The sequence below is a fragment of the Loxodonta africana genome, chromosome 2 (genome assembly GCF_030014295.1).
Source record: "Loxodonta africana isolate mLoxAfr1 chromosome 2, mLoxAfr1.hap2, whole genome shotgun sequence".
NCBI lineage: Eukaryota > Metazoa > Chordata > Mammalia > Proboscidea > Elephantidae > Loxodonta > Loxodonta africana.
In genome coordinates this window covers 123,708,244-123,730,669 of record NC_087343.1, presented here as the reverse complement: position 1 = coordinate 123,730,669, position 22,426 = coordinate 123,708,244, and the positions used below count along the sequence as shown (strand labels likewise).

The 22,426-nt window shown below is 50.2% G+C and overlaps 1 protein-coding gene across 1 annotated transcript in view; it reads right to left on the bottom strand.

The window, feature by feature from the left end:
* Positions 1-22,426, bottom strand: part of FSTL4 (follistatin like 4) — a 486,914-nt gene that overhangs the window by 122,780 nt on the left and 341,708 nt on the right. Inside the window, exons 5-6 of the mRNA XM_003405014.3 lie at positions 13,886-14,079; positions 8,964-9,087 (exon numbers count right to left, since the gene is read on the bottom strand). Coding sequence (XP_003405062.1) covers positions 8,964-9,087; positions 13,886-14,079 — 318 coding nt within the window. The remainder of the gene's footprint in view (positions 1-8,963; positions 9,088-13,885; positions 14,080-22,426) is intronic.

Genomic DNA, 22,426 nt, shown 5'->3' with positions numbered 1-22,426 from the left:
CAAGAGAATAGGCTTGGAAATTGGTACCGTGACCTTCAGTGCTTAATTGCATGTTGAAGTCCTTTGGAATTCTCACAAAAGCTTTGCAAAAACACTGAGATTTACGAGTACAATACGGTGTTATCCTAGTAAAAAGCTGACATTCAAATTGTTCTCATTTTAGATCTTCATAATGGAAGCCTTTGTTTCCTCTTCAGCTATTCCTGGGTGTTTCTGAGTATTTACTAACATTCAGAGAGCTCCTTGTTCTGGGCAAAATGTCAAGTTTCTCTGTGGTGCGCCTGGGGCTGGGCTATGGGACACAGTGAGCATCAGACCCAGGCCCTGTTCTCAGCCCTGCCGGGAATTCTTACCCTGGGAACAGTGATGAACAGGTATCCAACCACACCACCCTGTCTCTCCCTCTTAGAGGAGGGTTCTAAAAAATCACCAAAGCATCATATTTTAACGAGTTTTCTTTGCAATTTGTGTATAATAGATTTTCAATAACGACCTGTAATTAGTTCATTTTCTACTATTCAATTGCTCTACACTGAGGCCATTGACAGCTTCCAGCTAGGATTTTGTAAAATGGAAAGTGCTTGAAGACTCAGCTCCAGGCAATGGCTAGAAAGTGCTGGGTCCCACAATGCAGCTGTAAGGAGCAGACCATTGGAGATGGAAAAGAGGTTGTCTAGGTCTGCAACTTCTACGTGTGAGTAGACAAGGAGAAGAAACCAGTGGAGGGCAACAGGGCAGCAAAGTGTCAGCTCTGGTTCAGGTATCGACCCCTCCACAGTGTGATGAGGGGCAGAGGTTGCTCCAGGTCAGAGCCTGTTACCTGCATGGTAGCGGGTGGGGGGTAGGGGGGGAGAGGCCCATTCTCCTATCCCTGCTGCTCATGCTCCATGGTGGGAGGGGGGCAAGAAGAGGCCCATAATCCTATCCCTGCTCTCCATGCTCCATGGGAGTGGGGGGAGGCACTCATTGAATACCCACCCCAGGGGCTGCGAATGGCCTTGCTAACACAGCTGGGGCAGTTGGGTGTGTGCGCATGCCCTCAGTTGTATTTGTCTTCATGTAGCAAGGGAGAACCTGGAAGGAGAGGGTTCCAGCCCTGGAACATCAGTTCTGGGAGACCTTAGACACAGCCCTGCTCATTTTTCATCCCAACAATCTTCACTGGACAACTCACTGCTCCAGTGGTGAGAGGGGCCTCCAAGGCCCAGTCCAGCTCTCCAGCTGATGCTCAGGCCCCTCTCCAGAGACTTGCCTGGGCTGAAGCCCCAGCAGTGATGGGGCTCACCACTCCCAAGGCAACTCCAGCAAGGCAGGGTGGCTGCTGCAGAGTCTTCCCTCACATGTATGATACATCTGCCTTCTCCTAGCCCCCGCCTTGTGGCCTGATTCTGCCTTCTGAGGCGCCACCATCCAGATGCTTCCTCCCATGTGACTCACTCATCCCAAGCCTTTTGCCCCCCTCAGGACCACACACTTTCCCATCTGTCTGTCTGGGACACCTTCCTTTTCCCTCTTTCCCTGTTTATCTCCAACTCGGTCTACAGGTCTTAAGGCCAAATGTCCCTCCCTGACATTCCCGTGGAGAGTAGGTCCTCTCTGCCAGTCCTATACCCAGTTATTCATTCTCAGCCCCTGCTTTGTTAATTGGTTGTCTGTCTCCCACCTTCCTCTCTGTTCAATCACCAGCTCCATGGGGGCAAGGCCTGGTATGGTCTTGCTTACAGCTGTACCCCTGCCTCGTGCTTGCCATAGAGAAGGCTCTGTTAGTGGTTGCTGACCAAATGCCAACACACCTCCCTGGTTTTCCTCCCTTCCAGGCTTCTCTAGCTCAGTACCTGGACCTTTTCTCATGCAAGGCCTCTCTTCCCAGCTCAGACTTCTCTCAGATGTTCCGGAGGGCCGGCCTGCCCCTAGACTGGACACTCCAAGTGTGGTTTGAGCCAGAGAGGAGTCTGGGTCTTCACCTCCCTGCCCAGATTCTCTCCTTCCTCTAATAGAGCCTTGGCCCACACTAGCTTTAGGGCAGACATACTCAGTCTTTGTACATTGGTCGAATAACAGTGGTGCTTCAGGCACGGGCTCCTGGGCAAGTGGTCACTTCTCACATTTCTGGCATTGACCTGAGTCAGGGAGCTTGGGCCTCTGTGTTCTATGGCTTTGCAGGCCTGCCCTGCCAGTCCGCCAGGGCCCAGTTTGGAGGGTCCTAGAGCCAACAGGGTCTACTGTTTTCAGCTGGGCGCACTGTGGCCGCAGGCTCCCAGACCATAGGCTGTGATTTCCTCTGTGTGTGGGTGTCTGGCTTTGCCTTTGTAACATGGAAAGGAGGTGGCCCTGGGGCCCCGCTGGTCGTGCTGGTGTGTTTCAGGTTCCGAGGAGCTGAGCTCAGAGGACACACAAACCCACATTCTAAGCCAATGAATTATTTCCCAAGGTGCATGGATTTGCACAGAGACAGCAAAGCTGAATTCCTGGTGGAAGCCATGGGCTATGCCTGGACCACCCACAGCCAGGGTCTTCGGCTCCACGGGGGCTGAGGAGCAGCACTGAGCAGCAGCCTTATCGCCACACACACTTGTCAGATGGAGGTAATTAAGCAGCCGGGCAGGCAGGCGGCTTAGAAGAACACTTATCCTGAGGAGGGCTGAACGGCCAATTAGTGGCCCTGGGAGCCTGAAGTTGCTTTATGGAATAAGAAGCTTTTGTCTTCATTAAGGCATCATTAGGCCCTCGTGGGCAGCAGGGGTCACCCCATGCCCTAGTCCTTCATTTATCCAGTGAATTGGGGACATCCAGGCTGCTGGGGCAGCCAGATGGATGCCTTTGCTAGCCTGGGCCGGCCTGGCTGATGCTCTCCTACCAGGGGCTCCAGCTGTGGGGTTCCGACAAGGCACTTCCTCTGCTCCCTCTCCCCCGAGACCCTCTGGTGACATGCAAAGACCCTCTGGGACTCTTGATTATAGTCCTGTAATATTTGGACTCCTCTGCTTGCCAAGCGTATTTCTCCATATACTTCATTCCTTCACTGAACACAAACATTTTACCAAGGGGACCCTGGTGCCAGACCCCAACTAGGCATAAGTACATGGTGAGGAAAACAGCCTTTGCCTCACGGAGCCTATGGGCTAACAATCTTCATCATCCCCATCCCTATCTCCATCACCATCATTAGCCTGCTTAATGTTCACTTAGCACTTACCATACGCAAGGCATCATGCTAGTCACTTTACATATATTATCTCATTTAATCCTCAAATAACCCTTGTGCCCAGGTAAATATTAGCCCAAGAGACAGAAAGAGCCACATAAACCAGAGACTACATCAGCCTGAGACTAGAAGAACTAGATGGTGCCTGGCTACAGCCGATGTCTGCCCTGACAGGGAACACAACAGAGAGTACCTAATGGAGCAGGAGAACAGTGGGATGCAGACCTCCAATTCTAGTAAAAAGACTAGGTTTAATGGTCTGACTGAGAAGAGAGTGACCCCAGAGGTCATGGTCCCCAGACCTTCTGTTAGCCCAAGACTGGAACCATTCCCAAAGCCAACTCTTCAGATGGGGATTAGACTGCACTATAAGATAGCATATGATACTGGTGAGGAGTGAGCTTCTTGGCTCAAGTAGACACATGAGACTATGTGGGCACCTCCTGTCTGGAGGCAAGATGAGAAGGCAGAGGGGATTAGAAGCTGGCTGAATGGATACGGGGACTATAGTGTGGACAGCAGGAGTATGTTGTCTCATTAGGGGGAAAGCAGCTAAGAATACATAGCAAGGTGTATATAAGTTTTTGTATGAGAGACCGACTTGATTTGTAAACTTCCACTTAAAGCACACACACACGCACACACACAAAAACGCTTGTGCCCATTTCATAGATGGGCAACTTGAAGCCCAGCTTAACCTCTGGTTAAAGAATTGCCCAAGGTCATACAGCTAGTACGTGGCAGAGTGAGGATTTGAACTCAGGTCTTGGACTCAGGAGCTCAGGCTCTTAACCATTAGGCCACGGCCTTGTTGCTATGTAGAGGTAAACCCAGGGTCTGTGGGCACACAGAAGGAGGTGTGTGGGGCTCCATGGAGGGAAGGGAAATTGAGGAAGACTTCCTGCAGGAGGAGGCACTTGAGCTGGGGATTGAAGTCTAGGGAAATCCACTGCAGGGACAGTGAGATTCTTCTCACTAGAAAATGCTGATGAATTGCAAAATGTATTCGATGCTTGAGAAGGTTTCTGAGTCGGACACACTAGGTTCAATCCTGGTTCTGCTGCTTTTTGGTTGCATAACCTTGGGTTAACTACTTAATGTCTCTGAGTTGGTTTCTTCATCTGTAAAATGGGGATATAATACACGGTGCTGACACATGATAAATGTTAACTATTATTATTATGCTACTTGAGTTTTAACAGCCCAATACTAACTAAATATTGACAAGCAAAATCGTTTAGGTGGCATACAGTCCTTCCCTTTCAATTCCTCAGGCATGACCTCTGAACCCAGTCCACTGGGCCCTGGCTTTGGGGACATGCAGCAAACTCACATGGTAGTCTCCTTGAAGTGCCTCTCCCTATGCTTGGGGACAAAGAGGAGTAAAAAAATTTTTTTGGCCAGTTGATTTGCAAGTCCTGCATGAGGCAACCAGTTTCTCCCCTTGGAGTTCAGGGGGTTGTCAGCACCAATGGTGTTGAACTTCAGACAAAACCAAACAGCCCACAGCTATCTCTTGCTCTCCAAATGCAAGAACCAAATAGATTCAGATAAATTTTTGGATAAATCCCATGCCATCTGAAATCTTGCTGTGCACTCTCCAAAACGCAGGAACCAAATCGAGGAGGATAAAGCAGTATCTTTGCCATCTCAACGCCCTGTCTGAATTCACCCAGATGGACAAGGAGCCACCTAGACATGGGTAGTGAGGGAGGTTTGCATTGTGTTTTAACCTCACGTTCGTGGCTGGAGGGGTGTGCGAGAATGGATGAGCTAGCACGTATGGAGAGCCTGGCCTGGTGTCTGGAATATGCCGGGTATTATTCATTCCAGAGGATAATGAAGGGGACAGTGAAGCTGCATCATCCTTGCCTTTTGCGGCAATGATAGCAGAAAAACAGCTGTATATTCACCAGGTGATCTTTCACCCGTTTCACCGAGTTGCCCTGGATACAGAGCTACCGCACTAATCAGATGAAAACACTGCTTTATTTTCTGTTTGCCTGGAGTGTACAAGTGCCAGAGGGAAAGGAGGGGTTTGGACTCCAACCTGTCAGCGCCCCCCACCCTGCGGCCCTCCCAGTGCAGACGCTCCTCCTTGATACCCAAACGATAACAGATGAAGCCCTTTATCCAGCACTGCCAGCGGCCCAAATCCTTCCCTTGGATCCAACACCTTCGCCAGGGTTGCTCTCATAGGATTAATTAAAAGGACAAGTATTTTTCTAAAAAGCAGAAGAAACTTCTAATGAATTGAAAGCGAGAGAAAAAATCCTCATTTTAAGCAACATGCTTTTCCCACAATCCCAGGCTGAGCATTCAAAAAAGTGCAAAAAACCATGCATTATTGAGCAGCCTTTTAAAAGAGTAACTTTGAGAACAACCTGTGGCGATGAACAGACAGCTGCAGGCATCTTGCTTACCAGGGACCCTGGAGACTGGGCCTCCACCTCACAGCCAGGACTGCCGGCTCTGCTTCTTGTTGGGGGCCGGGGAGGGCGGGAGAGGGCACGTGCTGAAAGACACTGTGCCATTAGTCCCTAGATCAGCTTTTGGTTTGGGAAGCTGAAAGCGCTTGGAATGTTTAGGTGACAAACGGAGGAAGAGAAGGAGGGCCCTCTCATATCTCACCCCCGTCACTGTAGGGAGACAGAGGATTGAGGCCTTAGCTCCATCTGACAGCCTGAGAGAGACTGAACCATCTCCTGTGGCTAAGGGACCATCACCACTCAGGCCACCTGCCCTCGCCCCTTCCCCAGGGGGTCACCTATTCTGCAGAGCTGGGATGGAGGGGGCTTGGCCCATCATGGGCTACCTCCAGCCATGGGACTCCTGGCATTGCCCTCACCTGGCCAAAGACTATGGCAAACACTGGCCCAGTGAGGCCAGGCCGGCTGCATGGAAAGATGTAAATTGGGAGACCCCCCTTTCTGCAGGGAAAACACCACCAAACTCATTCTTTAATGGAGTGCTCCAGTCTGCTTCAGGAGGCTTCTGAGCTTGGAGTCACCTCACTGACCTGACCCTGGCTTGTACCAAAGGACTCTGGCAAAAACAGAGACTAGAAAATAAAGCCTTGAAGTCTCAACCTCTGCCAACCCATCAGCTCCAGTTTTTAAAATTAAATCCAAAATGTTCTTCCTGAAATATGTGAAATATTACTTCCTGGGTTTTAGTAAGGTTTCTTTAATGCCCATCGATTGCTGGATAATAAGTCGTACCTATATGTCTCATTTCAATTACCTATTTAAAATTCACTGAACCATAAATCTATTCCCCAAGCTATGGGAATTCAGTTGGGAGTTCCTATGACTTTGAAAAACCATTGATCCTAGCGTGCTCCGAGTGGCTGCGTGTCAAGCCTTTATAGCTGGGTTAACTCATTTTGTGGCTTCCTTAATGGCTGCGAGTTTACATTTTATTGCGTATTTTTATTGTTTGGGTTGGGCTACGACGAATGGTTTGGCTGCCTGGTTCAAAACAAGTCCAAGGCGACAGCAGAATCTAATTTGCTTAAGAATGGTCATTATAAAGCTTTTCAAAAAATAACCAGGAATGAAGGAAGCACACACCACATTGCCATGTGTGGGACACATGGCTGGAGGTGAAGTGGTGACATCCCTCTTTTTCCATGGAGCTGGTGGTTATAATGACCTTCATTAGGGAAGCTACTGGGGCTTTGTCTTTCATCATGGGCAACAGCGATGCTGCTGTTTCCTTGAGAGTAAAGCCAATAGCTTTCTGTGTGACCCCTGACAGAATTCCAGGAATTGGGCTCATAGGACAGTGGCTGCTGCGGTGGCCCTGGTAGGTACCAGAATGTTGTCTACACAGTGACATTCTCTGCATAACGATGCCATCCTGGACACATGAGTAGTGACGCCTGGGATGTCCCCTGAATCCCAGCCTTGGTCTGGCTCTTAAAATGCACTGGCGTTTTCCTTCATAACTCCTTTTTGCAGGGGGGCCTGAGGCCAAGAAGCATCCTGGGAACATCTTAGAACTGTCCGCGGGAAACACGCTGCTTCTTTCCTGACTTAGCTCTCCCTTAATCTGTCCTTGCTGTTCTACTCTTTTCTTTTTCATGTCCTTTGGGATTAGAGTCATCAAGGGGTGTCCATTTGGGGAAGGTGGATGCAGAGGATATTGCAGGAAGAGGGAGGTGAGGACAGGAGGGAGGGTCTTGTCCAGTGGTGTGCTAGTCAATGATTAACAACTGGCTCTCTGGAAGCAAAAGTTCCTCTGCTCTGGTAGCATTTATATGGTGTGAATTCCTGTGGTGTAATTAAAACAATCCCACCATGGCCAATTTTAAGATACCAGATGTTTGACAACCACCTCGCAAAGTTTCTGAAAATGTCACAATTGGCTCTCATGAGCCGTGTCTAGGGATCTGCCGATTATGTCCACATATTCCAAAACTTAGAGATCTATTCCAGGGAGCAAGCTCCTTGATTCACAAAGCAAACACCTCTCAAAGCAGACTAAACCTACCTGTCACTCATACCTTATTATGAACTGTTGTAAGCAGATATGAGTTTTAATGGTGGGCAGGAAGGAGGATGATGGGAAGCCATGCACAGTCACAGACCATCAAGCAAAGTCCTGTAATTTGGATGTTGGTCCTTGGCAATAGGACTCTATTTTGGAGTGGACTGGAAAGGCACCCCTATCTCAAGCTCACAGACACTTCCCACAGTGAACAGTCATGCTGGTTTCTCTCCTCTTGTGTCGTACAAGTACCTCTTCTATTTGCCATAAGGGCCCTTCTTGCCAATGAATCACGAGGACTCCTTCTCAGGCTTTATGAATGTTTGGAGTAACAACAGCTCAAAGAAATGTCAACATGAAACAGGAATACCTTTCTGGAAAACAGAAGAGGTTTGGGGCTGGGGAGGAGGATGCCAGATCTATGGCTCAGAGCACTCAGTGCCCCCTGGGTGTCTTACACCTACCTCTCAAAGTCCAGGGCTTGTAGGTTATGTCTGAGGGTATGCCATGTGGGCACACATATATCACCTGCTTTGGCCAGAGCCTGAATGCTGTTACCAACAAAAAGGGGCTTCATTTCCCTGTGGCCAAGAATGTCCTCTCCAGTCCCAAGTTTGGGCACAGCACTGCCCTTTCCTCTCCTTACTGCTAAGCTCTGTCTGGAGTTATCTGTCGTCTCTGGGAACCCTTGTCCCAGCTCTGCCTATGGGTAACAGGGGGTAATCTCTTGGGAGATCACCTCAAGGAAAAGACATACGTCATTAAGTCAGCCTGTCTACTCTTGTATGCACCAGGGACCCTAGAGAGGGCTACCCAGTGTACCTCCTCTGCTTTCTGCTTTTCTGTTCTTCTCCAGGGATCCCCCCACCTCTTTTCAACTTGCCCCTGCCCAGCTAAGTCTTTGGGGCCCTTCTGCAGGATTTGCCCCCAGTTGGGGTCTCCCAATGGCTCTAAAATCTGCTCCCCTCCATGTGCAGTCATAATCCATAGGGTGTCCAGCAGTACCCTCACAGCCACGCTTAAGTCAGAGTCCTGGATTACTTCAACAACAACGAGAAAAGCCTTTCTCAAAAAGGGAAAAGGGTAAGCACTCCCTTTCCGCCACATAGTCTCCTTTTTTCTTTTCTTCAAGACCAGGCTTGTTGCAAAACAAATTCAACAGCTTTGACCCGTATAAGAGACCAACTTCGAGACAATCAAGGGCACCATTTTGGTGCAGAAACAAGCCCCTTTGCCCCCTGGGACCCCTGGCTGGGTCCTGACTTACGGAAGGCCGTGTAGAACTCGCGGGGGGTCAGGGATCCATCACTGTTGTAGTCGTCAAAGTGGAGGAGGTCACCCAGTGAGCACCCCAGGAAGTCCTCATTCAGGTCCTGCTCCTTCATCACATGCTATGGGGCGAGGAGGGGAAACAAGGCCAGAGCCCGAAGTGAGTTCAGTATTGTGGACACTGCTGGAAAACAGTGCTAAGCAGGGCTGTGATCATGGGCCTGAGGGAGGGGCCGGGACTCCAGGAAGAACACCCTGAGCTCTTTGGTTTTGACTTGTCCAGTCCATCATTTTATAGGTGAGCAAACTGGCTCAAAGGGGGAAAGGGACTTTCGCAAGGTCACACAGTAGTTGGGGCAGAGTCTGAACCAGAGCTCAGGTCTGTCCTCTAATATCTGAGCAGACAGAATCCAGACAGTCTGAGCTAGGAGGAATCCTGAGGCCACCTGGTCTACCCCTTTGTGATATATAGATGGGCAAACAGAGAAGAAAAGATGGCACAAATGGAGTCAACAGTGGCTGAAGTCAGAGTGGGGAACTGAGGCTGCTTGGTTCCCAGCTGCTGTAGTGCAGGAAGGTTACTGTCCCCCCCACCCCCACGCCAATACCATGCCCCTATGCCTGGCAGTACCCCAGCTCCTACCAACCTCAGGAAGGTACCTCCTAGCCACAGCACACCCCTGAGAGGAGCAGTTGTCTTTCTACAGACCTAGGCCTGAGCCCCACCTCTCTGCCTACCCCATCGTTCCAGGGACACAAATGGGGTTCTGTGTAGGGGGCTGTAGGCGGGTCCTTGGTGATTCTGGTAGGGGGCCGTGGGTGGGCCTTGTGAACTTCTCTGATTGTGCCCTGGGCTACAGGACAGAGAGGGCTGCCCATCATGACCAGCCCCATGCCCAAAGATGTCTACAGGGAGAAATTCTAGTTACCCCCACTTGGCCGAAGCTGGTATGTCTGGAATTAGAGCTCTTGCAAGGAACATGCTCAGAAGGGGATCTCAGAAGAAAGGAAATTATTTTATTTTTCAGGGGTGGGGGGATAGAGGCATTTCCTCTTTATGTAACATTCTCAGCATGGCCTGGTTTATTAAAGGCAATTTAATGTGATAATGTTAAAAAAATGACCCTTCATCCAGCAAGTTAGAGTGTTCAATAAAGGGAGATCAACCGAAACGCCCCAGATCAATCTTCTGACAACGGAAATTTCCCCTTGTCTATTTCTGCATTGGAAATTGATTAACTTTTCAGAGGACTGACGAGTTTTTCCTGGTTCCTGTGATTCAGTGTCAAGGAAAGGCCCATTTTAGCTGTGCTCTTCTCGGTAGATTTATGAAATGGACTTTAAATACATTAAATTTTAAAGAGGAAATCATAGTCCAATTACCACACTTGTTAATGGCTTCAGGTGCCTTGGAGCACACCTCTGCCAGGTTAGAGCAATGTGCATTGAGGATTCTGTTTACCTGGCAGATACCTGGGAACCCCGTGGGTGCCTGGGTGCCAAGAGCCCACAGATGCCTCTGTCTGGGGTAAGCCAAAAGCTGTCTGCCCTCGGTGCACTCTGCCACAGCTTGTGTCGCTGTTAAGTGCGGTCCAGTGGGTTCTGACACACAGAGATCCTGTGTACGACAGAATGAACACTGCCTGGTCGTGCACCATCCTCACAGCTGCAGCCTATAGCATGCAGAATTGGCAGGTGGTTCTTCCTGCTGGCAACTGTAACCCACAGGACCTGAGTTATTCTGGGAAAATGCTTTTCTCAGAACATTTAGATCATCTGTGCGTCCCCGTCCCTGTCTCTTGGGGGCTGAGTGCTGATGGAAGGGTGACATGCTGGCAGGATGGTATGCTGGGGTTGCAGATGGCAGGTCTCCTGAGACACAGGCCCTGGGTGGATTGTATGTGCTGCCCAAACATAGGTGAGCAGCGTGGGGCCTGCGTGTGCCTTGGGGTCTGTGATTCCCAGCATGCTCCTAGAAGCAGGCTCTGGCCCCGTGGTGCCGCAGGAGTGGAGGGCTCTGAGACAGGAAGCCTGCCTTCCAAAGCCTCTGGGCAGATTCTCCTTACTCGGGTTTTGTGGGTTCCACCATTTCCTCAGCAGTGAACACAACTTGTGCAAGTGGCTCGATCTCTTAGTACCTCAGTTTCCTCATGTGAAAATATAAAATGAGGCTAATGACATTACCTACCTAACAACAGAGTATGGTGGAAAGGCTTAAGGAGAGAATAATAATAAAGATGATGATGATGATAACAATAATACTTCCCACTCTCATTTACTGAGGAGTCCCTGGGTAGTGTGAACAGTTAATGGGCTTGACTGCTAACTGAAAGGTTGAAGGTTCAAGTCCACCCAAAGCACCTTGAAAGGAAGGTCTGGTGATCTACTTTCAGAAAAATCAGCCATCAGAAACCTTATAGCGCACAGTTCTACTCTGACATGCATGGGGTCCCCGTGAGTCGGAAGCGACTTGATGGCAACTGGTTAACGGGTTATCATTTACTGAGAACTTACCCTGTGCCAGACACATTCCTTCATGTGTCTTAGCTCATTAAACCCACACAAGGATCCTGTGAGGTTCACAGATAAGCAAATGGTGGTACAGTGAGGTGAGGCTGTGTCCCATGATCCACTAGCTAGTAAATGCTGGAGACAGGACTTGAACTTAGAGTCTGCATTCTTAGTCACTATACCACATAGCAAGGAACTATTCTGTGTTTATTATTGCAGTGGGTTGAATGGTGGTCCCCCAAAAGATATGTCCATGCTCCAATCCCTGGGAACTGTGAATATGGCCTTATTTGGAGAAAGGGTCTTTGCAGATATAATTAAGCTAAGGATCTCAAGACGAGATCATCCTGGATTATCCAGGTAGACCCTAAATCCAATGACAAGGAACGCCTGGAGTCTCAGGAGCTGAAAGAGGCAAGGAGGATTTCTCCTTCCAGGGCCTTTGGAGAGAGCGTGACTCTTGATTACAGACTACTGCCCTCCAGAACTGGCAGAGAAGACATTTCTGTTGTTTTAAGCCTCAAGTTTTATTACTGCAGCCTCAAGAAATAAATACAACTACATCATGAGTAAAAGGCCTGGCTTAGTGTCAGGCAAATGGTAGAGGCTCAATAAATGGTAGGGTTCTTCCCACCCCAATCATTCCTAATGACCAGGCCTTGGTAAGTCACTGTGCCATGTTGGGACTTCTTTAGAGTGGCATCAAAGATGGGGACTCATCCTTATCACTTATCCTCTGGGTGGACACTTTGTGGCCTCCAGGGAAGAGCTGCTTCTGCCTCCCTACTCTGCCAGTGGAGCCTGACCTAGTCCTCCCTGAACACCTGTGCACCTGCCAGTGTGGCTCCAGAGCTCCAGATCCTCAGAAGCAAGCCAGCAGAGCAGAAGCAGAGGTGCAGACCTCTCTGCCACAGACGGGGTTGTCCAGTCTGACTCCCTGCAATGGCCTGAGTGTAGCCCCAGGGAGCCAGGTTGCTCTTTCCATGCTCCTTCATGCTGCAGATACTGACCACCCTTCTACCGCCCTGTGGCTGGACAAAGGGACATGTGTGCTGTGTTCCAACCCACAGCCCTTGGAGAGGGAGCAGAATTCACCTTAGGGGCTGACTGCTCTTCCATTTGGGAAAACTCTTGAATTAGGCCCTTTCATTCGCAAAATTAATGTCTGAGTCTAGATGGGAAAAACAGAAAAATAGGAGAGAAATTCTGCTTTATGAGAAAGTAAAAGGGCAGAGTACTCACCTCACCATGCCAAGGGGCAGGAGTTGGGGGTGGAGTGTGGGACCAGGCAGAAGCAGAGAGAAGGGACTCTGCCTGCGATACTGGGCTCCAACAACTGCAGGAGTGGTAGGCACTTGGGCCTGCTGGTAATGGGCTTTGGAGAAGGGGTATCTGCCATCTAGTCAACTGTAATTCCTCCCTGTTCCTCATCCCTCCAACTCCAGAGCCTCAGTAAAATGCAGTTACTCCCTACTGCACAGGGTGGGCCTTGGAGGCAGGATGGAGGACCAGTGTCTGATTTGGGGCAAAGCAGGCTGGCTGGAGGGGCCTCTAGAAGTAGTCAGCAGCTGTGCATGGCAGCAAGGGAAAGTGAGAAGTCCCTGGGGGTGGGGGTGACCCAGAAGTGCTTGGAGGTGGACCAAGAGCTTCCTGAAAGCAAGCAGTGAGGTTTGGACTGTTTGTGTTTGCATACTACAGAACCAAACCTGTTGCTGTCAATCCCGACCTATGGTGACACCACGTATTACAGAGTAAAACTGTGCACCACAGGGTTTTCTTGGCTCTGTAATCTTTTTATAGAAGCAGACTGCCAGGCCTTTCTTCCATGGCGCTGATGGGTGGGTTTGAACCACCAACCTTTATGTCAGTAGCCGACCACAAACTGTTTGCACCACCCAGGAACATCTGTATACTATAGAGAGGGGGCTGTCACAGGGTAGAGGATTTGGGGACACTCAAGTTACAACTACAAAGATGTTTGGTGGAAACCCAATGCTGCTTCCTTTTAACCTTCCTGCCAAGGGAAGTAAAAAGCTCAAGGAAGAAAAGATATATTTCCCAATTAAAACATCAGAGACTAGCCCCTCTGAAGTGTGTGTTTTGCCAGCTAGCTGAGAGTGCTTCAAAGCTTATTTGTATAAATATTGGCTGAAGGTGGCTGGTGGGGAGAAGAAACTGACATGATTTTGTTTGTAAGATATTCTCAGAGGCCTCAACAGCAGCTCTCCAACTCCCAGGAGGAGTGGAGAAGGTTCTTCTTGAGGGAGAGAGACCTCCTCTGTGCCCTTGCTATGCAGACAGTCACAAACGGCTCTCCTCACGTGCATCTCCCGTGTTCTCTTCCATTTACACGCTGAATGAAAAACTGGATTCCTCCCTAACTCAACTTCTACTGAGTGCCATACCTACCTGAGCCAGTTCAGAGCTGCTGAGGTGGCCGTTGCCATCTGCATCCAAGTCCTTAAACAGAGACTCCACCAGGAGGCGCTTCTGGGAGGCCAGGTCTTGTTTGCTGTCTCCTTCTCCAAGTGGCTGCAGGTGGGTCCGGAGTGCCAGAAGGACATTCTTCAGGCGGGCGTACTCAGCCATGGTGCACGTGTCACCTGGGAAAGAAGAAGAGGTTATTGCAATGAGACGTACCCCTTGGTCTCAGAGAACGTTCCCTCCAACCGTCCATCTCACTCACAAATAGTGGTTGGGCATTTCCTGTGTGCAATGTACAGTACAACTAGATGGACCTGTTAGTCCATCTGTCCACCTATCCGCTACACAGATACTTACTGAGCACCTACTACCTGCTGGCCTACAATGAGTGCTGCATGGAACGGGGAACACGTGCAGGGAATTCACAGCCGCGGCCCCACAGTGGCTTTGGGAAAACCGGCCCCAAATCCATTTTGTAACAGCTTGTGTTTGCCTTAATCCTACCCTAAAGGCTGCTTTTGAATACTTGGCCTCAAGTATTCAAATTAGGAAGTTTTAGTTAACAGGACTAACAAGCCCTGCTTAAATTAATTAGGTACACTCCCAGAGCTGGATTACTTCAGAACAAATATGTGTATACAAGCCTATGACCAAGAAACAAAAGGAAGATTTACGAAATTAAAACCGAAGCACAAAGCCCATTACTCTTAGGCCTTTTATCACGGGTGTGCTTGCTGAACAGTGTCAGAGGCGCACAGCGGTTTGCAAATGAGGCCTGTGATGCGCTGTGACTTGACAGAGTTTATCTTGCTGGTTGGTGACAGGTCACTAGGATGAACACCATACAGGGCATGGCCTGTAAACAGGGGTTGTGAGGATGTTAGCAGAGCAGGCCCCCCCTCCAGCTTCACTCCTGACCTCCTGGGGGGATGGAGCACTTTCTTTGCCTAGCTTTGCTGACTCCTGGAGAATGGGAACGGGCTTTCTGGGGCCTGGGGCACCTCCCTCCAATTCCTGGGCCAGTTCAGGGCATGAGGTGATAGGTTAGGGCTGGAGAGAGGAGATAAAGCAAGACTGAAGAGCACAGGCTCCAAAGTCCACTGGGTTTGAGTCCCATCTCTGTTGCTGCCTGGCTGGGTAGCCTTGGACAAGTTGCCTCAGTGGCTTCATCTGTAAAGTGGGGATAATAACAGTACTTTCCACATAGGGTTGTTTGGAGGATTAAGTAAGATATGTACATAGGGCTGGGCGTACATAGAGGGCTTAGCACAAGCTTGGCATGGAACGTTGCTGTTGTGTTGTTGTATGAGTTGATTTCAACTCATAGGGTAGAACTGCCTCATAGGGTTTCCCAGGCTGTAATGAGTCAAAATAGACTACAACAACAGCAGCAGCAACAACAACAATCTTTACGGGAGCAGATCACCAGGTTTTTCTCCTGCAGAGCCACTGGGTGGGTTCCAATAGCAAAACTTTTGATTAGCAGCCGACTGTTTAATCATTGCGTCACCAGGGCTCCTTTAGCACTGAATAAGGACTTGCAAAATGATAGCTACTCTCCCCCTTACCATTACTGAAACCACATTTGATAAGGAGCAATAAACAGGGAAGCTACTTGGTAGGGAAAGAGATAATGGGGAAATCTGTCTGTCTCCCTCCCTCCCCCTTCTCTCTACAAGCCTGGCTGGCCCAAGCACTCTCTCGTGTGCTTGTTTGTGTTTCTAGATTTTCTTCCAATTTGGGGTCAATTGATACCCGTCAGAAACAGACGCCATTACCATTTCCTCCTGTATGTTTATTTAGAAAAAAATCAGTTGCTGTGTTCAATATAATCAAATCTATTTGGTCTCTGGGAGTCTCCATGCTCTGACAAGGATGATGCTTGCCCATCCCCAGCCTTGCTAGCATCCCTTTTTCCTGGTAGGAAATGCATTCTTGGGAGTCCTTAGGCCTACTAGCTTGCAAACCCAATTCTCAACCAAGTACAGCTGTGCAGTGTTGAAAATAGTGGCCATGTCCCACTCTGAAACCACTCCTGCCCAGAGGAAGATGTGGCTGGTTGCTGGATTTTTCTTTGTGGGCTTGAAAAAAAGTCACTTTGGGAGAAAGAGAGGAAGAGTATGCCCAAGATATAGGGGTTTGCCTCCCAAAACCCAACACAGGGTGAACTCTAGTCCTAGCAAATGGACCAGAAGTCAGGAAGCAGCGTCTGAGCGGATAGATGCCACTGGTGTCAACAGCAATGGAAGTCTCTGTATGTAGGGTCTGTGTGGACTAGTCCTGGAGGGACCCACCAGGCCACCTGGGAGCAAGCATTTATACCCAGAGGCTGGGAAGCTGGTGTACCCAGTGAGTGGATGTGGGGTCAGTACTCAGAAATGCTAGTGGATTGTCAGGCTCCAGGAACATGCCACAGCAGGGTCACCTGAAAGATGGACCAGGCCAGGTCAGGTGGGCAGAAACATCTCACTTTCACTAGTGCCTCCCAGCCTACAACCTGCCCTTCCAGACCTTGGGGGGCATATACATCCTCTGAGTTGTTGGCTGTCCTGGGCCAGAGGTCTGCAGCTAGACCCCCTCCAACACTGGCAGGCCAGGGAGACATCAAGCCTGCTCTGTTGGGTGGCTGCAGCTACCTCCCAGGCTCTGTGCCTCCTACCACATCCATACTGGTTACTGTGAGTGCCACGGGATTCTGGCTTCAGTCTGGGAGTTACCCAGCAGAGCCCTCCTCGTCAGGAAGGCATGCGCATGGCTAGAAATCAACCTGGGGGCAGGGTGGGTGCCCGAAGTCTCCAAGGATCAGCTCTCTGGGCCCCTGGCCCTGCTCCATGCTAGGCCCCTCCCATCCTTTTACAGGTATTTATCTACGAATGATGGGCCAGATACTGCGCAGTGTGAAGGTGATACAAGGACTCTTAGGGTCCTGGCTATCCTGGGTTCCAGCTGCGGGCAGGGAGCTCATGAGGCCAGGGGTGGAGAAAGCCTCCCTAAGGGAGGGACTTTTAAGATGAGATGAGGAGGACGAGGAGGAGTTTGGGAGAAAGCAGCAGAGGAAAGAGCCTGCCAGGCAGAAGGAATTGTGTGGTCAGAAGGAAGCAGTGCGGCGTGTCTGAAGATCCAAGAAAGCTGGGCCCGAGTGAGCTGAGGAGAGGGTGGAACAAGACAAGGCAGGACGGGGAGGTAGGGGCGCTCAGGCAGGGCCTCGGAGGCCACAGGAGAATGAGGGTAGCGACGGCAGGCTTTCCAGCACTGTAGATCACACCGTTCAGAGCTTGCTTTGCCCTTTCTTTCCTTTACGAGTGCCCCTACCCTGCTTGCCCTGTGCTTGGCGCTGGGGGTCTGGGGAGGAGCCGAGTGGCTCCTGTAAGGGAATCTTCAATCCTTCTTTACCCCAGGAGAACTTGTGGTTTAAGGGAGTCTCAGGTGAGGACTTTGTCTAATCCCCGGAAATCAGCTCATTCGTCGGCTATTACTGAGCACCTCCAGTGTGCTGGGAGCATGGTGTACCATGGCCACACGAGGGGAGGCAGCCTCCTGGTGGAGATGGTCACTTTTAGCTTCACAGTCCAAACTCTCATTGGCAAGCCCTTTGATGCTTCATCTCCAGCAAGGACTGCCCTTCTGGCGGCATGCTGCCTTTGATAATCTGAATTCTGCAGAGATGGGGAGGGAGGAGAGCTTTCTTCCTGCCCTCTTCTGGGTCCCAGAGGCAGATACCCCAAAACTGCAGCTTCTAGCCCGTTCTCCAAGGCAAGGCTTCCTCCCTTGAGGCAGGCCTTAGTTTCCAGAATGGATATCTTCCTAGTAAAGTGTGTAAAAAGTCATAGTTACTTTACCAAGTCCCAGTTTTTTTCATTCACGACCCTCCTGGTTTTGTTACAGAGTCAGACAGGAATGACTTACAGAGATGGAGCAGTGGGTGTCTGTGAATCTATCAGACCTGTTCTTTAGCTAAGTGCTCCCCAGCCTGTTGCCAATTTTAAACATTTGTCTTAAAAAAAAAAAAAGGATCATTAAAGAACACTTGGAAAGCCCAGATGACTACAAAGAGAGAAAATAAGTCATGTCTAATCCACCTCCCAGAGGCGGCTGCTCAGAGGTTAATCCGGTCCCTCTGCACAGGTGATGCTGAGCCATCAGCAGAATGAGCTCATCCACGTAGGCTGGCCCTTGTCTGTTGCACATGGGCTCTGTGACCTCAGCCCCCATAGCCTCTGTTTTCTTCTTCCTTCCCTTCTGAAGTTTCATTCTATCTGGTCATATCCCAAGAGTCAGGTCCTCCTCATCTTCACACAGGGTCATCCCTGCCCATCTAGTAAGTTCACACAGGTGACTTCAAGAGGTGGGAGGTAGGGAGGGGGAGAAACAGCCACAGCAGTACTGACCACTAAAGAATTCTCTGCCCCAGGGCCTTTGCACTTACTGTTCCTGTCATCTGGAATGCTCTTTACCCAGATCCCCACATGGTTTACCCTTTCGCTTCACTTTGACCATGGTTTAACTATCACTTGGTCAGATTGTCTTGTCTAAACTAGTGCCCCCCCCCACCACCTTCATTGCTTTCTCTGCCCTGACCCTGTTTGGGGCTTGCCTGGGTCCCAGGGAGGTGGAGGGGGGAGAGGAACATGTCTCTCTGGACTAGGGCAGGGCCTAGCTTTAGCCTTGCTCCTTAGCCTGCAGGGTAGGGGTGAGGGGAACTCAGAATATGCTACATTAATAATCTCTTCTGGCATCTTTAGTTGGAGACAGATTTCATCACAAGCTGCTACATCTACTGATACCATCACCACTGATGACCACCATCGCAAGGCTGAACAGAGCACCAGATGGGGAGTCAGGAGACCACCTGGCTCTGCATTTACCCTGCAGTGAGGTACTAAGGAAGGCATTCATTCCCCTGCCCTTCTTGTTCATCTCCTTACCTAAATGGGGGTCAGTAATGGCCCCTTCACCAACTTACAGGGTGATGACGATAAACAAAGGTACGGGAGGTCTTTGCAAAATACAAGTTGTCAGCCAGGCCTGTGGTCTTCTCTTGAGGAAATGGGCTTAATGCCTGAGAGAGGAGGGGTCTATTTCATTTTTTTTTGTTGTTCCCTTCACTATTCCCAGTACCTGGCACAGGGTGGCTACAAAATTGCTGTTTGCAGATAAACAGAGGAGGGAAGACATACATTCTGGATTTCCTCCTTCCTATCCCACCATCCATGGACATCCCTGCTCTGGAATCTCTCAGGGAGGGAGGTTGACAATGACCATCACCCTTGATAGCCCCAGAAGGGTCCAGCTGCCCTCCGGCCTGCCTGGGTACCCTCTACGCAGCAGGGCCGGCATGGCCAGCCCCCAGCACTGGCCTTGGACTCCCTGCCAGCACATGTGTGCGGGGCTCCCCCTGCCCCCAGACCAGGCCTGCTTTGGCAGATAAAATATTGATCAGCCTGCTGAAGAGCCCAGAATGTGATCCTATTTTCATGTCAGAACTTGGTAATGAACTACATTTATCAAGCCTGTTCGCCATGAGAAAGGTCAGCCGCAGATCTGGCTAAGTTGTTATGACACCTCATTAATCTACTTCCCTCAGTAACTGTCCCTCTTTGAGGATTCTAATGTTCTCCCATTCCAGCCACACTCCCTCCACACAGAGGGAGATTATCATAGCAGAAGCACAGGCACACCAAGTTTAATTTTTGAGCAAAAGGAGATAGGAAGCAGGTAGCAGGCTCTGGAATTAAATGTCCATCAAAGGAACACTTCCCAGCACAAAACTTAGGGAATCAAGGGAGACAGTATGAATATTCCAGCAGCTGCTCACAACCCTGCTAGACCACGCCTCCCAGGGACCATCTTCACTTGGCGGCAGGTAAAGCCTACAATCCCAGGTGTGAGTGGAGCTGGGGGGCTCCAAGAGTCAAGGAAATGGGTGTGTTGTATAACATGGGCAAGTGGGAGCCTTTACCCAGGCGGTGGGAAGCTCGGATTCTCGTGGACAGTGACACAGGTCTTGTGGTCAAGGCCCCAGGTGAAGGGTCCTGGAGACCAGTGTACACGCAGGTGATGGAGTGGGCTGGAGATCCCTGCCGCAGGGATGGGAGGGTGGTGAAGGAGACCAGAAAGGGCGCATCTCTTCCTTCCTCCTCCTCTCTTATCCCATAGCCATTGCATCACCCAGTCCTTTAGCCTCTCTCTCCCACATGTCGACCCCAACTAAATAGGTCCCTCAGCCCCTGCCCTGTTCTTCTCTCTTAATGCTCTTCAATTGTTTCTGTCCTATAGTACTTTTCTCAATCCCTAATTTCCGTGATTTATCTACCCACTTGTTGATGGTCAGTCTCTACTGTTAGACCATCAACTCCATAAGAGCAGGAATTTTGCCTTGTTTGCAGGTGAATCCCTGGCACCTGGTCCAGTACCTGTACATGGAAAGTGCTCTTGAAAGTCTGTTGACTGGGGTCCCTGTTATCTATCATGTCAGCTCCTTGGTGGGGGGTGGGGGGTGCTGGCTGTGGGAAAATAGCTCCAGATCCATGTAGCCATGCTCACTGAAGCTCAACTACCCTGGGCTTGCCAGCGGGTACAGGCCCTACTTATCCAGTGGTAGTACCCCAAAATCTGCAAAGGTGGCCCCACACAGTTCTGGCATGGCCAGGCTGGGGGCGGTGGTGAGGTGGTCAGCCATAGAGGTGTTGTCACCTCTCTGGATATGAAGTTCCTTCAAGTCACCTCTGTTGGGCACCCAGCAGTTCCCTGGGGACCACCTCTGGAGAGGAGGATGACGGAAGGTTCTATCCTCTTATCCTCTTATTGCTGGTCAGGACAGACCTGGCCCTGCAGAGAGGCCAGGCGGGGGGCCCTATGCTCAGAGTAGCAACCTAGGTGGGGAGGCTGAGGGTGAATTCAGCCATGGCACAGTTTCAGGAAAGGTTCCATCCCATACTGGAAATCTGATCAGTAAATGAGCCCAAAGCTGACCATGTGGACCATCTGGGAAAACTGGATATACAAGCAGATGGTGGGAAGGTGGGGGCTAGGAAAGCCCCAGGGCCCCCAACAGCCTCTAGGGTACTGGGATTCCCTCAGTGGGGCAGCTCTGCTCTTCAGTAAACCAGTTAACGTGCTTATCTGCTAAACGAAATGTTGGTGGTTCGAGTCCACCCAGAAGCACCTCAGGAGGAGGCCTGGCAATCTACTTCTGAAAAATTGGTCATTGAAAACCCTGTGGAGCATAGTTCTAGTCTAACATATCAAGGTCGCCATGAGTTGGAGTCAACTTGATGGCAACTGTTGCACTTCAGGAGTCTCCTACAAATCCCAACTTTCCTGGAGAGGGGAACACAGGATGCAGATTACTTGATACCAGGAAGAGCTCAGCTACATTAGTGGAAGCAATCCTTTTTGGGGATGTGTGTAGGCCAAAAGGCAGGGGGACGGGAAGGGAGGAAGTGCTGGGGTGGGAGCTGGTGGGCCCTGGGGGGGGCACGCTCTAAGATGCCAACAGGTGGAGCGTGGGCATCTCCCTTCCCAAACCAGACACAGGTCAGGATAGACCATGGTCCAAACTATGACACAGGAGTGAACTAAGGACTGTGCCCTTGAGTCACTCTCATGGGCCCCCAGTCTTTCTTTAACCTGGCAGGGCAGCCCAGTTCCATCTAGACAGGCTCAGACCAGAGCTCAGATCCTGAGAACCACACCTGGGAAAACCCCAAAGTGGCCCAGGGTAGAGACAGGATGTGCCCACGTCCGTCCTTTCAGCTGCTGTTGCGTCTGCTCACAGCCCTCTCCAACATTAGCAACACTCCTTCTCATTCCCATGTTGTCTCCAGCTGCCTGATAAGTGATGTCATGTGCCACCCAGACAAAACTGAGATCTTTACCACCAAAGCAAAAACTTGGCTTAATCGTCTGGCACCAACATTACCGCTAAATACGGTTGTGTTACACGGGCCTCAGTTGCAATGTGTCATTCTGAGGTCTATTTTGAAACCGCTAAGCTGTGCAGAGAGCAAAAAGCATTTTACTCCCAGATCTAATTTATGAGCCGCCATAACTTTACTGGAGTTTAGCTTAAGAGGAACAGATGTTTAACTTGATGTAAATTCATGAACATTAACAATCTTTCTGCTACCATTTCTGGGAAAATTCAATTAACAATAAATGCTAAAACCAATGGGCTTATCTCTAGGATACATTTTAGCTAACACGATGTAGTTTCAGGGACGATGTTGATGAAGCCACAAAATTTGGAAAATTTCAGGAGATTTCAGGAGCACATGATACGGTCTTCTCATTCTCCCCAAGGAAATGTGAACAGGTGTGCTCAAAGTCAGGCCTCTTGGTGACCCATTGCTGGTTGTCCCTGTGGGGCCTGTGGCTTCTGAGCGAATGGGTCGCTCTTCCCACAGGTGAACACCCCCTGGAGATGTTTATGCCTGTCCCCGACCCAGGCTGGAGGGCTGGCTCCTCTAGCACCAAAGACTGTCTCCAGTCTGGCTCCACCTACTTCCCCCTGCCTGCCAGGAAGCC